Genomic DNA, 15,508 nt, shown 5'->3' with positions numbered 1-15,508 from the left:
CATGTATCTAAAATGAAACAATGAACCGAAAAAAGGTAAAAAGAGAAAGGCTCGCTCAGAAAATAGATAAAACAAAGCAGATACAAGCAGGAGGGCCTTGTATGTAGTGTGTAGTGTGTATGTAGTGTGTATGTAGTGTTGTATGAGTGGGATTTTGGCCTCCTGATGTCTCATACAGTAGCAGAAAGAAAATGCATCGGAGATGGCACAACTAACATTTTGGATAAAAGTGTATGGACTTTTATGGGAAGAAAAACCTACATTGTTTTCCGTTTGTGTTAGGTACAGTGTTTCCTCTGATTGCCAAGATTTAGAGAACAATTTTTAAAAGCCAAAAGTCTTATTTCTTATTGTTATCCATGTGATTTCAATGTGTTTCTGTGAGATTCAATTTCTGTTTAGTTTTTTCTTCCAGTCATATTTCAATTTATACATTCATGTGACATCCCTGCTGCTGACATATAGTACTTCTGCTGTTCTTGTTGCAACTGACAACGGTTATTACTGAGACTTATAGAGTGTCAGGTTTAGCTCCATCATAGTGTCAAAAAACGTTAGCTGACAGTAGCTAGCTCAGAGATTATCGGCTAATAAAATTACTGATTAAGCAGGGAGGGTGGGTTGCATGGTGCTGTATCCGTGTCACATTCTCATCAGGGGCTGAGCCCCCCTAAAGGTCTGATCCTAGAATCGCCCCTGTTACACAAGGAACCCAGGCAAACCAAAGATTGGAAAAGAATGGCTTCAGACCTGGAGCGTTAATGTTATTTACACATCCAGCAGACACAGAGGAACATTAGCATGTATTAGAAGTTGTGTTTCAAGCAGACTGAAGAACCTGAGGCTGAATGAGGCTGAACCAGTAGCCCAGGGTCATGATGTCCTCTGCTTACGGACTTAGGAGCATTAGCCCGTCTTAAACAGCCCAGTCTCCACTAGAGCTGTCTCTAGCCATTAATCTGGCCATTGGGCACTATGAAAACAACTTACTTCCACATCCGCCCTCACTTTTACTTTAGAGAAATTACACCAACCAATAAGAGAAAGAAGTAGAGAAGATTACTATATATATATATATATATATATATATATATATATACATTTATTTTCTCCCAAACCATCAGAACATATCCTAGAATTACTCCTTTTTATTTGGAGATCGCTTACTTGGATTTATTTCTAGCATCTCGGACAGTATAAATACAGAAATATATACAACAGTTTAAAAACAATATGGATTGAAATATACATATATTTTATGCTGGTGGGTTATGGAGCTAGAAAGAGAGCACTATAAGCCGTTACTGTATCTACAGTGCACAATTCCTTGTCTGTCATTAAGCTATTAGAACTTTATTAATCTTCTGAATGCAGTCTAACCACTTTACTGTAATTACTGGGTGTCATAATTAAAGAATTATAGCAGCAAGTACTAGAAGTAATATGAATAGTATTTGCTACATAATCTCAAGGCTTTTCTTTATACACTTAGGTTTGCTTAACAGTGATTCCTATAACAGAGTTCATACTGTGTATATTATAGTAGTGTATGTTACAGGATGTGTGTGTACACGTCATCTCACAATTCATGAATGTGTCATTTCGAGTTTTTTTTTATAGTGTTAATGTGTTCATGTTGTAATTGGGATCACCGATCCAGCCAGCATATGGACGGGTAGCGCTCACTCAGCGTCTTGCGCAGATGATTGCTCTGTGTCTTATCCCTGGTTTCCACCACACACTCCACCTGCCGAAACACACACAAACACACACAGTTACATAACACCCACTAGAATAAAGGAAGAGAGCGCGTCGCTGGTTAATTATGCAACACCTTTCACCTTTCGACGCGGCTGGTAAATAAACAGTGTGGTGCCAATTTGTCACTGCGACTGCAAAGGCTACCCTGAAGAACCAGGACACAATGAGACACGATAGAATAAGGCATCTCTCGTATCAAGACAGAACAATTTCTTCAAGAAGATTATTGAATTATGTATCTTTGCATCAGAGTCTAGGCTTTTTTTCATTTGTTTCAAGGTAAATGCGATTTTACCTTACTTAACCCTTGTGTTGTCTTCCCGTCAACATTGGAAAAAACGTAGGCCTACTTTTGTTTTCTTCTCAGCGTTTTTCTAGCATTTTCCAGATGTTTTGGTTCCTTTTTCGTAGCTTTTTTCAAAAAAAAAAGTACGCTTTTCCCAACCGTTTGTCACTTTTTCCGCCCTTTTTGATGATTATATCAACATCCCATATTTCGGATTTAAAAAACTTTAAAAAAAGGTAAAGTTTGACCCGGGGACAACATAAGGGTTAAATTATTGTAATCGGTTTAAGATAGGAAAGAGGGGGGGCGACATACAGCAAAGGCCCACAGGTCAGTTTCAAACCAGGGCCGCTGCCAAGGACTCAGCCTACATGGGGCGCACACTCTAATGAGTAAGCTAGGGGTCGCACTGAGGTGAATACGATTTTAAAATGAGACTATGTAGTTTTTGCTAAACAGCAACGAATGCTAAAATGCTAAAACTTTGTGCGGCGGCCATGTGGTTGGGTTTAGGAATCAAAAAACCAGTTGGGTTTAGGAAACTAAGAACCGGATTGGTTTAGGAAACTAAAAAACGTCCGGTTGGGTTTAGGAAAAGAAGAACCGGCTGGGTTTAGGAAACTAAAACCCCTCCGGTTGGGTTCAGGAAATGAAGAACTGGCTGGGTTTAGGAAACTAAGAACCGGTTGGGTTTAGGAAACTAAAACCGGCCAGTTGGGTTTAGGAAATGGAGCACTGGCTGGGTTTAGGAAACTAAGAACCGGTTGGGTTTAGGAAACTAAAAACCGGCCGGTTGGGTTTAGGAAATGAAGAACTGGCTGGGTTTAGGAAACTTAGAACCGGTTGGTTGGGTTTAGGAAATAAAGACGTTGTAAAATCATCGTTATTTGAAGTCAAAATGTTTGCAGACGACGAACACTGTGTTTTTGTTTTATTTCGGTACAAGTTGCTCAGTTGACTCGGACTGTTACAGTTAGCCTCTATTATGCTTTCCATGCTGCCGACTGGTCTGGGCGAAGTCATGTGTTAGAACGTTTTATAGGAGAAAGTAGGACTATAAACAGGAATAAATTATCAAAATTATGGCCATGGTAAAAATAAGCCTTCAGAATTTTGATGTTGATACATTTTCAATTAATCGTCCTGACCCCACTCTGAGCAATACAACAGGACACTTCTTTGAAGCGTCCATGGTTCTTCACATTCCACATTATGACTTAAAGCTTATAAACACACCGAAGTCTGAAGCACGGCTTCCCAACTTTGGAAATGGGAAAATCCAAGTAGCCTTTGAATGCAGCATTACAGTAACACAAGTAGAGTCCTAAAGTCTGCAAACTGACTCAGCACTGCCAGTGCAATTATATATCTACAGTATGCTAGCACTCGTAAACATTAGCCAACATGAGCTAGCTGCTCACACCAGACAAAGTAATTCAAATGCATTGCATTTCTTTTTTTATGATCAAATGTGTTTATATTTTCCATATTTCCTATATTTCTCAGCAGATTTTCAATGTTGTATTCTGATAAAATGAACACCCCTGGCACCCCCTGACTGTTTATTGGTTCCCCCTGACAGTTTATTGGTTCCTTTCCCATTGGTAAAATATTCTGGAATTGCCCCTGCCGCATACCTATGCTACAAAACACAGCATAGATATCTCTCTATTTCACTTGATTTGTATTTTTGTCCCTCTGAGTCACACAATTTTGTCCTGCCAACTCAAAGCCATGAGTTCCAAATAAAGAAGATGAGTGGATTGAAGAGCAGGAGAAGGAGGAAAAAGAACAAGGGGAAGATGAGAGATTAGTCGCCTACCTTTGCCTTGAAGAGGTCTGACTTGTCACTTTGTCTCCGATGGCAGACGTCCAACAACCTGGGAGGAAAAGACAAATGGAAGGCAACGAATCAAGGAACATTAAACATTAAAATATATTGGACCTTAGTCTGAAGCAACTGAGTAAAAGATCTTTAAATGAACGGGTGTTGACCCTACCTGACGTCCTCTCTGGACAGGACGTCCAGCAGCTTAGCCATGTCTCCTGGCCATTCTCCCAGCTTCACAGAGAACTTACTGACCCGATCGTCCAGCACCAGGGCTCGGTCCACACACTGCCTCATCAGCTCCAGCTCCATGTTAGCGCTGCTCACCACTACAGCGACCCTACAGCACACACACATACACACACACACACACACATTGAGGAACTCTTGTTTAATCTGTAGCCGAATGGATTAGCTCTGCTGACATCACTGTCATGCAAACAGCTTCTCAGGCATGAAAAATGTCTCAGCCCTCGCAGTTAGGACCATATTCAATATGACACATAATTTAAGAAAAACTACACACATGGTCCTTCTATGCTGCTGTCTGTTCCTGACGTCTGTCAGTGCATTTCCCAAAAGGGCTCAGTCAGGTTCAGTGATATTAACAAGTCTGACCCACTTTTTGCCTTTCAGTTCCGGTAGTTGTCCAGCCAAGATGGCAGCCAGTCCCATGGCTCCCTCAGTATCAACAGTGGAGCGTTCAAACTCCTGAAACCGCAGCATTGCAACCAGAAGGTCCTCTTCACTGTGTTTGCAGAAGCAAAGAAAGCAAAAAAAAGGGCACAGCAGCCTTTCAATTAAATATCACAATAAGAAAGCATTCCCACAATCCGTTACTTAATGAGGTTTGATATGAGAAGATTTGGTCAAAAGATGGCTAATAACAGTCAGGAAAGCATAATCTGAATTTTAATAGTTTAATAAATTTTTTTTACACGCTAGATAGTAAAACCTTTCCAAGTGCTGTGGAGATGCAGTACCTGACAGTGATGACTTTATCTACTAGTTTCTTTGCCAGCTGGAAGGTGTTAACACCCAGGGAACGCTCCATGAGATCTGAGAAGAGACAGAAGATCAACATACAATCAGTTACTGCTGGAGAGAAATCATGAAGGCTTATGTGTAGATATTAATGCATTTCAGGCAACATCCATGAGCCAGTTCTGTACTACGTGTCTGGAAACAGAACCAACTAGTAACTTTTTAACTGAGCTTACCTCCATAGAGTTTTTTATTGGGGTTGCTGTGCAGGTCTTTGATTGGACTGTCGGTTTTCAGAGATTGTAGCAGCAGAGGGAAACCTTCTGGTTCAACTCCCTGTTGGAGAAAGCCCATGTAGTGTCACCATACTACCACATTAATTAACAAGAGTCTACAGCCATGCTAGCCTCTGCGAGGCTATGCTTAGACACAACGGTGTTTTGGGCTAAATGCTAAACCACAGCAGCAATGCTAGCTTCTGCGAGGCTATGCTTAGACACAACGGTGTTTTGAGCTAAATGCTAAGCCACAGCAGCCATGCTAGCTTCTGCGAGGCTATGCTTAGAAACAACGGTGTTTTGAGCTAAATGCTAAGGCACAGCAGCCATGCTAGCTTATGTGAGGCCATGCTTAGACACAACAGTGCTTTGAGCTAAATGCTAAGGCACAGCAGCCATGCTAGCTTCTGTGAGGCTATGCTTAAACACAACGGTGCTTTGAGCTAAATGCTAAGACACAACAGCCATGCTAGCTTCTGTGAGGCTATGCTTAGACACTACGGTGCTTTGAGCTAAATGCTAAGGCACAGCAGCCATGCTAGCTTCTGTGAGGCTATGCTTAGACACATCAGTGCTTTGAGCTAAATGCTAACGTAAGCAACAAATTTAAATGACAGAACACTGCTGTGTTAAGTTTGGCATGTACAATATGCTTACCATTGTCACCATTTTGGTGTAACATGTTAGCGTGCTAATATTTGCTAATAAGCACCAAACACCAAGAACAGCTGAGGCTTTTAGATTTGCAGGTAGAGCTGGGCAACATATCGATATAATATATCAATTTTGTGATATGAGAATATTGTCTTAGATTTTGGATATTGTAATATCGTAATATGGCATGAGAGTTGTCTTTTCCTGGTTTTAAAGGCTACATATTATGTCATTATGAATTTACAAGACTGTAACTGTTCTATTATTTGCCTTTACCCACTTAGTTTTTATATTCAAGTTATATCTAAGATTCATTATCAAAAATCACATTATGTAAATATTTTGTGAAAGCACCAATAGTCAACACTAGGCTACAATATCGTTGCGGTATTGATTTCGAGGTATGTGGTAAAAAATATTGTAATATTTGATTTTCTTGCCTAGCCCTATTTGCAGGTATGTTGTCATAAACCAAAGTATTTGAAAAATTATTTTTTGACCTGATGGTGGCAGTGATGAAAAAGTAAAAGGATTACCAAAGTTTTAAAAAATATTCTAAGGAGGACATGACTGTCTTTACCTATTTTCACAGCAATCCATCAAACATTTTTTAAGATATTTCAGTCCAGACCAAAGTGGTGGATCTACCAATCAACCCACAAAACAATGCCATCTACAGAGGCGCTAGTGTGTTCAAAAATATTATGTTTCAATCCCAAAATTCATTATGCCTATTCTCCATAATCTACATGTTCTCTTTTATGATACAAGCAGAATCCAGGTCATTGAATGCATGACCTCCTTATTTCATATTCACCTAGAAATTGTACTATTCAGACTTAATTTCAAAATAGAATTGCTCATGGAAGTATTCTGCCGACTGTAATTACATGCGCTACACCTTCAATCATGGCTGTGTTATAAAATCGTCTTCAATACTATCCATGAATAAAATGTGAATAAATTGTATGATTACTATGATGAAAAACGGACGATCTCTGCAGGTAGCCTAATCAGCCTCTGCGTTGCATTTTATAATGTTCACTACATAAATGTGACAGTTAACTTGACTTCCTCATACATTTAGGGCTATTTTTGTTTGACTGAAAAAAAGACCGTAGTGTTCCTCCAGAGTAAACAAAGCTAAAGCTGCCTGAGTTTCAGCTGTTCATAGCAGAACAAGGGAAACACTTAAAATACATTTATCTAGTTAGGAAGGAAATGCAAATGGAATGGAAAAAAAACACTTGGATCAACACCAGGGAGGTGTAGGAGGAGACTCATCTTTCCAATACAAGTACAAGTAGCCTAAGGGTGTTTGGGAAATGTGGCCTCATTTTTAGAAACAGCACTAAACACCACTGGTGTGAGATAGAGGAAACTCATCCTATACAGTATAGGTGTTGTGGTTCAACAGATGTCTATAGACTCTAAAATCTCATTTCTGAGCGATTACTTACTATGACGAGAACTTTTGAGTTGAGGTGTTTGATGGCTGCAGCTGTACCGGCCAGTAGGCCATACTGTCCAGCTGCAGGAACAACCACTGCATCCAGTTTGGAAACTTGCTCATAGATCTCCATGCCAACAGTGCCCATACCTGCCAGGTACGCTGCACTTTCATCTCTGGACGTCAGAAACCAGAGAGAGAAGGAAAAATAATGAATCGGGTGAAAATGATCAGCTGACTCCATGGGTGTCCTTTGTTAAACCACTCTTATCTTTGCAGACTTTGTTTCAGCAGATAAAAGAAGTTAGTTTTTTTTCTTTATGTCAAAACCTACTTTGCCCACAATGCAACTCAACTGCAGATCAGAGATTGGGTTGTGTTAGGGTAGGTTAACTCTTCTAGCCACAAGCAGAGATGAAGAGCAGGCTATACTTCTTTCTAACTCCATCCTACAAGATTTCTATTCATTTTCAAACGCTGACTCGCTTGACATCATTTGAGGCAAATTATCCAAAAATATCAACATATTTGCCTGTCAAATATGCAAACTACAAGTGAATTTATTCTTCAATTCACATTCTTTTTAACCAAACTTCTACCGGTTGATGGCTGAGAACAACACTACAGTGAAATGTTAGAGTGAGTATGAGTGGGACTGACTCTTCCAGGTAGAGGTATCCGTTCTCCAGGGCCAGATAGCTGGCATGGTTCTGGGAGTCGTGGCCGTTGATGCCGTAGGAGATGACCATGGCGCCGTAGTCTCTGTAGATCCGGAGGCGAGGCGAGGAGCAGCATGACGGCATGATGACAAACACAGGGATCTTCAGCTCCACCGCATGGTGAGCCACGGCCATGGAGAAGTTACAGTCGGTAGCCACGATCACGCCCTTCCTCTGCTGAGCCTGGGGGGACGAAAACATGCTGAGCATATAGTTACATATAATAAATATGGACACACAGCCAGCATCACTGGCCAGCATTTCAGAGTACTACAAAACACTTGAAAACTGAGGCCTTCCATGTCAAATTGCCTCTCTCCCAAGCCAGCGTTTCTCAATATCTGGACCACAATTCTTATAATCCCTAATGCGTCCCGTCCCAAAGAAGATCTTTGTCTTCTCAATCCATCACCCCTTGTCCTCGCCATAACTAAAAATAGCCTACACCTAAAAAAAACCAGAAGCAAAGCTTCGTTGGTAGTCCATTTGTACTGTTTTTTAAAGATTTCCCCTTTATTATATTGGATAGACAGGAAAGGGGGAGAGATAGGGGATGACACACAGCAAAGACCCGCAGGTTGGAGCCCAACCTGGGCCCCTACAGGACTCAGCCTACATGGGGTGAGCCCTCTTACTGGGTGAGCTAGAAGCCGCCCCCATAATGTCGACAATGATTGAAATTCAGGGAAATCTGACTCAATTGCTCATAGACGTACAGTATAAACCTGCAAAGCCACTGCCAATTAAAGCTGCACTCAGACTATTTTTAACCCTACATCACAGTAATGGTCAGTTAACACACGTGTCTGCACGAACACACACATACGGTAGTGAATCACACTAGCTGTGACCTCACACACAGGACGGATCCTCCTCTCTCTCTCTCTCTCTCTGTCTCTTTGTCACCTGTGTGAGGGAGGTGAGCAGGTACAAGACTCCTCTTTCCTTCACAGAGCCTGTGTAGTGCAGGTGTTCCTTTTTCAGGTAGATGTCCATCCCGTACTGTTTGGACAGTCTGGAGTACTGCACACACACACAAAAGAAGTAGCATGTCACTGTAATAGCAGCTCTACGTTTATCTTTATAAGTGATCTGAACTTTAAAGTCGGTCAAAAACTATTACTTTGTGATGTTATTCACTGAAACCCAACAACTGAATGAAACAAAATGACAAATAAAATGAATTTAGCCTCTTTTGTCCATTCATTTTAGTCCTTACTTTGACACTGTTTGTGGGTTTCCGAGACATTGGAACATTTTTGGACTTTCTTTCCCACCACATCACTTTAAACTATGTGAGGTCATGCTCTGCTAGCGTACCGTGCAGGGCGTCTTCTGTATCACTGTCTGGATCCTGAAGGCCGCCGCGCTGATGTCCTCAAAGCGGAGAAACGGGACAAGAGGCCTGTCGACGATCCGGAACTCGCTGAGGCGTCTGATTTTAGGGGGGTCCATGAGCTTGATCTCAGGACCCCCCACCACCTTGGTGTCATAGACCTTCACGTCCCCATTGAAAAGCTCCTCCTCACCAAAGTCCTTCAGCCGCTCCGGTTCTATGAGGGTGGCTCTGCTACTCACAGTGCCGTTACTGACGGGGCCACATTTGTAAGAGGCGCCAGGCTGACTGGGGCCCAGATGTAACTCATCTCTGAGAAAGAAAACAACAAACAGATGATATGTTAAAATTTAAAATCATGTAAACTGAACGGTACTTTAGCTAATTGAATTAGGTGGATTATAATTTGGGATGTACCCTACTCTACTTGATTACAGTTTGTTTCAAAAAGGCAAATGACAAAATAATCGTTACGTAATCGTTGTAGTGAATTAGATCGAAACAAGGACCCAAGAAACTGACTTTAGTTACTTCCTACCTAATCTATGTAGTTGATCATTTACAGATGATAGACTTCCAGAAATGTTATTTTCACTCAGAGAAATCTGGTGGGGGAAAGTGGACTGTATGATGAAATGTTTGCAAATACATTGAAACAGAAGTAGCCCTTAGATAAGTCAGAGTGAAAGAGATCAAGTCACCATGAGTTTATGTCTCACTGGGATATGAACCAGAATATAAAGCAGGGATGTCTATTTGTTGCCTCCAACAATATCAGTGCAAGTGAAAATCCTATTGCTTCACTTTCACCTACTGCCCTCAGGGCCAAGGTACAGAGTCCCATGTACAAAGAAAAAATCCTTTGTCCCTGTTGCCATACAGTATCCTAATAAGTAAGGACAGACGCTTCTTGAAGCCTGCTTTTTACCTCAGCACACATCCTTTATGTGTATTTATTTCATCTTGAGTCATCACCATCGAGTACGTGGTTCTCCTAATGTAGTTTCTATTGTGTGTAAGTGTGATTTGATGTGTCCTGCCTGGCTGTGATATGATGTTTTTTAATGTACCCTTTAGAAGCAGCTTTGCAAATGCAAACCAAAGACAAATTTCTGCCTGTTACATGCAAAAACTAGTCAATTATTATGTGTTCTAAACTCGTTCCTGAGAAAATGTTTTTTGATGATAACGGGGTGTCATCAGCATACAGTGTTAGAGCTGCAAGAAAGTTGATTTGTTTAACTTGCAAAGTCCAAAATAAATTCCCATTATGCACCGCAACTGTCATTCAGATCCACCAGTCCTATTAACAATTGAGATTGGGTGTAAGTGACATTTTTGGATAATTCCTGAACTGATTCAATTGAAAATAAACAGACCCTGGCATGAAGGAAACCGTATGTGAATGTTGCCCCAAACACAAAACCCCAATACCTCAGTCTAAGATGAATTGATTCACCTTTCATGCCAACCCAGTTTTCACTCACTGTGATGGATTACATCTAGAAGTCAATTTATAATTCATTGGGTCCTCTTTTTAGGGGACGCACAAACGATTAAAGTGTCAATTTAAGGCCAAAAGCAGAACAGTTTGATTTATAACAGCTTAGGAAATGGCCATTAAATATAATAACTAATCGACTCTGAGTGCGTGGTAGCGTAGAGTGGTTACAGTGTATGCCCTATTAGCGTAAAGGGTTCAAATCTGGCCTTGGGACTTTTGTTCCATGCCTTACTCCATGTCCTGCATTCTTATTCGGTCCACTTGGTCCACTTCCAAGAATTTGGAAAAAGCTTATTTAAATAGTTTAATTTCCTCCAAAACATACTGACTCTACTTTTATTTCTCAAGTGACATTGCACATTATTAACACAATATCATTAATAAATATCACAAAATGGGTAACAGCTAAGTTTGAATAAGGTTGTGCAGATCTACAGTGTGCGCAAAAAGTTGTGTCTTAGTGTTTTTTTCAACTGTTGTGCAAGCGTTGTGAGTCCAGAAAGAGGTGAATAACTGAAGAAGAGTACCTTTGAAAAGAATCCAGTGATGAAAATGCTTCAGGGTGAGCTTTTAGTGTGTTAACATACCAAGAGGCCACTGGGTGGAGCAGTTCTCCCAAACAACCATCTGAATCTGCCCCTCTGCAGAGAACATCCCAGTCTATTTATATCACAATGATCTGACATTACCAATACCGCAACCTTTCACCTCGTCCCCAGGGTCCATTACTGCCCTTTGCCCCACTTGTCAGTCACTTTCAGTCTGTTATTCAGGCACAGTGGGCTTTTAACACAACTGCAAACTGAAACATCCGAGGTTGCACCTGCGATCAGGGTACTTCGGTTCAAAAGCAGTTTTAAAGAGGGAAAACAGCAACCCGGCAGCTAGTGTTAGGCCTGAAAAATCCTCCACAAAAGACATGGTAAAAACAGCATCTTTAAATTGAAATTGGTCCAAAAAAATGAAACGTGAGGAAAAGCAAAAGGGAAGGAGACATTTCAGCCCCCCAGGCTTTCATCATTGCACTATGTCAGCTTTTTAACATCCTTTTAACGATGACTGACCTAGCTGTGATGCTTACTTTTCCTACTGGAACAACGTTCACATGAGAGGAGAAAATGTCTCCAAGCACTAAATGACCATGATTGTTGATGTTGCATTGTTGTAAGTGCAATTCCGCACATTTTTGTCATAAGGGCAAAGGCATGACAACTTTCTTGTCTGTTTTTATAGCCTACCAAGATACCCCAAGCAGCACCTGAACGTTTAGGTACTTTTTGTTCAAAATCATTCCAATGTGTTGAATCCTGACGATCATGGTATTCCATGTTGGCTAAGACCCTACTGTAGATGAGATATTGCACAAAGCAGTGGCTCAGTATTACACTAAAAGGAGTTGTGATCCACCTACCTCTTTAATACAATGCCACATCTTTCTCTAAATCTATGACAATTACCTGGGGACGAAGAGGAGAAGAAGGTAGACAACTATGCGAAGGAGCATGTCTACCAGGGTTTGGAAGGTTGGGAGTAGCTCTCCTCTAAAAGGAAGAGGAGCAGAGGAAGAGGAGGAAAGAGAAGACAGGGAGATGGAAGAGGAGGAGGCCATTTCTGCCCGGGACTTGGATGAAGCAGGGGAAGTTTTGGAGGGAACCATCTGTAGAGAAAGATGGTTGGAAGGGTGTTCGTGAAACGTTTGGGGATTGCAGCAGCCAAACGTGGATTTGGAAGACAAGTGTTGATTTCAAGTGCTGATTTCCTTTTGCATTTAAGGTGAGGGGGGAGTGGCAGAGGAAGAGATTGGAGATTTGAGGGTGTGCTTGATGGGGTAGGATGCAAACGAAGTGGAAAAGAAGGAACGGAAGTAATTGAAGAAGAGGCACTGAGGTTGTGGAGGCAGAAGTCATCTCTGTACCCTGGGCAAAGGGTAAATCTGACGCTACGGGGCTGAGCTGGTTAGGGAATCCAGGGGGGCTACATGTTATAGTTTCCCACCTCTGCCAGAAGGGGTCCTTCTCCTCACAGCCTTTAAGCGCAGGCCAGGGTGCGTACAAACGCTCAAGTCGCTCGCTTAAGTAGCTCGAGTAGAACAACTGGGCAGCAAAGTTCATCCTGATCGAAACACTGTCCTCCTGCAGTCCAACAAGTCTCTGTCCCCGAAACCCTCTTCTCCTTCGGCGGCTGTGGTGTGTCCCTTGGATAAGAGGACGCTGACTGAAGCTGCTCCCATGGTGTAACGTCCCCTGACCTATACCCCTCCCTCTTTCCCTTCCCAGAGGCTATTTAAGAAGGGATTACCCAGGGACACATGCATGGTAGCTCTGCAGCGTCCCTTCAATGGCCTGGCACCTCCCAAGCCTCTATTCCTGGTCCCAGACCGGGATTACTACCCCATTCTATGACGTTGTGCTAATCAGACAGTCTAAGTAGATAGATGCAGACTTAGGATTTATCTAGGGAGAAGTGATCTGGAAGCTCAACCACAGTGAAGAAACAACAATGAATGGAGGATCAGAAATGAAAGAAAGTGGGGTGGTGGGTGCCAGCAAGTTTGTGTCCAGAGAATTGCAGGATTGAATAATAATCTACAGAAATAGTGAAAAGGAGCCATAAGTAACTCTCATATCTCCATTTTTTATATCTAGAATCCAGATGCACCTCACCTCAAACTGCTCCATGAGATATATAAATGGTCAACAATGGACGGTTTTCTGTTGCAATCTGAAAGACACTGAAGCAGGATGTTGCTGCAGAAAAGCAAGGCGTCCCTGAATATAGAGCACATGTAGTAAACTGTAGAAAGAGACCATCCACACATAACAGAGACTTTAGGGAAAGTGGAGTAAGTCAAGATGATATTCAGCTCTGATCAGGTGTCCAACGTGTCCCTCAAATCTGATCTGAGGAGGGACAGTTATGCCCGCGTTCACTGGACAGGCTCCTTCTAAATAATGGTTGTGCCCCAACTCAAATCACTACAGGAATATATGTCAAATCAGAGATAATCCCTTCACCTGCAATGTCTCAAACCGAATTTGCAAGTAAATGAGACTCGTAAAGGAAGTGAAAAATGTGTTGCGCTTATCGCCTTAGCATACAAATAGTAACAAGTAAGTCAGAAGGAAATTAAGAGCTTTTCTTTTAACAGTCTAAAATCTCCAGTAGTGATTATCTGCTGATACCTGTCCACCCAGATTTGCCCCGGCAGATCTTACTGACTAGCTATAAGATGATCTGAGCTGAAATTAAATGAATTTAAAATAGCCAATACTTACAAATCGACACATAGTACATTTTTTATTGTTTGTTTTATCGGTAAAATGACACAATTTCAAGTCTAGTGGGCCCGTCCTGACCAGTCCACTGACTCTTCTTGTAAGCATAAATGCACATATTATGTAGAAGAAGTAAAAAATGTCAGATTTGAATGGTAGTAAATTGAAATCACGCCCCTCCTCTTTCACTGCATTGCACAGAGAAACAGAAGCCTACCTCTGAAACAACAGTTTGCTTGAGTTTGTCTCAAAAGGACATTGTGAGGAGCAGAGTGGAAGAGCAGCTCAAGTCAGCCATCATTCTGTCATCAACCCAGACACCTAGTCCTGCGCCAGTTTTCCCTCAACAAGTGCCAAGTAGTAAGAACACGTACGTCGCCGTTAATTCTGCCCTTTCCCCGTCAGCAGCAGCATGCGCCTTAGCACTTGATTCTCCAACTAAGACATCCACCCCATGTCAAAGCATGGATACCTGCAGCCATGCACGCAGCAAAGCAGATTCAAATATTTTAAATGGCCAAGAATGAATATGAACCATATTATAAAAGGCCACACAGGGGCTACAGGGGTCAACCAGAGGGGCACATTTTGACACGTCAAAATCCTACTTGTGAGTGTCCTATAAAAAAAAAACTATACAAACTAAAGCTGCCTGTATGCCTCTTTAAATATGCTTGTTGGGTGGTTTAACTGCATCACAAGGAGACATAAATCAATCAGAAAACTGGATAATAGAACCTTGATGTGGCAGAAAAGAGCTGCAGAATTTCAAAAGGGAGTGTTAGCCGGACAGCTGAAGCTATAATAGCGTGGAAAATGTAAAGTAATGGACCGTTGACGAGGAATATAGTTTTGTCAATGGAAGTTATAAATTCAAAATATGCACTTATACTCATTATTTGGAACCAATGGCACCATGTGATGTCCATCAAGCAGGCAGTAAAGATTTGGTACCAGTCTACTCATCCTGTCTTGAGTGAGCTGACCACATGACAAGGCTAAAAAAAAAAACTGGGAGTAGTGCTTTGAGTCGAGCTGTAAATAGTTTCTGTAAGTACAGCAAATGGACAATAGGATCAGGACACATTCAATGGAAACCAAAGGCCAGCTAATGACCTGTCTTCAAAGCAAAGGGTGGAGCTTTGTTTCTTTTGATGGAGACCGACTCCACACACACACACACACACACAGGCACACACCTCAGCCCAATGAGATTTACAGTAGCTGCTTAAAAAGAGGCAGAAAGGCAGTGTTTGCCAGGGGCCGGGCAGGTCCAGAAAGGTGACAACAACAAGGTTTAGTGAGGGCCACGTTCAGGTGAAGAAGACTGTTTCACTGGATGAAATGATGAAGGGTCCAGTGGTGGAAAGTAACTAAGTACATTAACCCAAGTAGGCTACCTTACTTAGGTACAAATCCACTTGAATAACTTT

The 15,508-nt window shown here is 41.7% G+C and overlaps 1 protein-coding gene across 1 annotated transcript; it reads right to left on the bottom strand.

Moving 5' to 3' along the window:
• Nucleotides 1-1,133: 1,133 nt before the first annotated feature.
• On the bottom strand, nucleotides 1,134-13,058 carry LOC117960700 (L-threo-3-hydroxyaspartate ammonia-lyase). The gene is made up of 11 exons (XM_034898807.1): nucleotides 12,796-13,058; nucleotides 9,281-9,608; nucleotides 8,867-8,983; nucleotides 7,902-8,143; nucleotides 7,252-7,417; nucleotides 5,096-5,195; nucleotides 4,859-4,934; nucleotides 4,498-4,623; nucleotides 4,048-4,215; nucleotides 3,870-3,927; nucleotides 1,134-1,747 (listed from the first exon to the last, which is right to left on the bottom strand). The coding sequence occupies exons 1-11, from the start codon at nucleotides 12,909-12,911 to the stop codon at nucleotides 1,649-1,651; spliced, it is 1,596 nt and encodes a 531-aa protein (XP_034754698.1). The 5' UTR covers nucleotides 12,912-13,058; the 3' UTR covers nucleotides 1,134-1,648.
• Nucleotides 13,059-15,508: the final 2,450 nt, after the last annotated feature.

This window comes from Etheostoma cragini, chromosome 17 (assembly GCF_013103735.1).
Source record: "Etheostoma cragini isolate CJK2018 chromosome 17, CSU_Ecrag_1.0, whole genome shotgun sequence".
Lineage (NCBI taxonomy): Eukaryota > Metazoa > Chordata > Actinopteri > Perciformes > Percidae > Etheostoma > Etheostoma cragini.
Note: the sequence above shows the minus strand (reverse complement) of the source record. Positions and strands in the feature narration are given on the sequence as shown.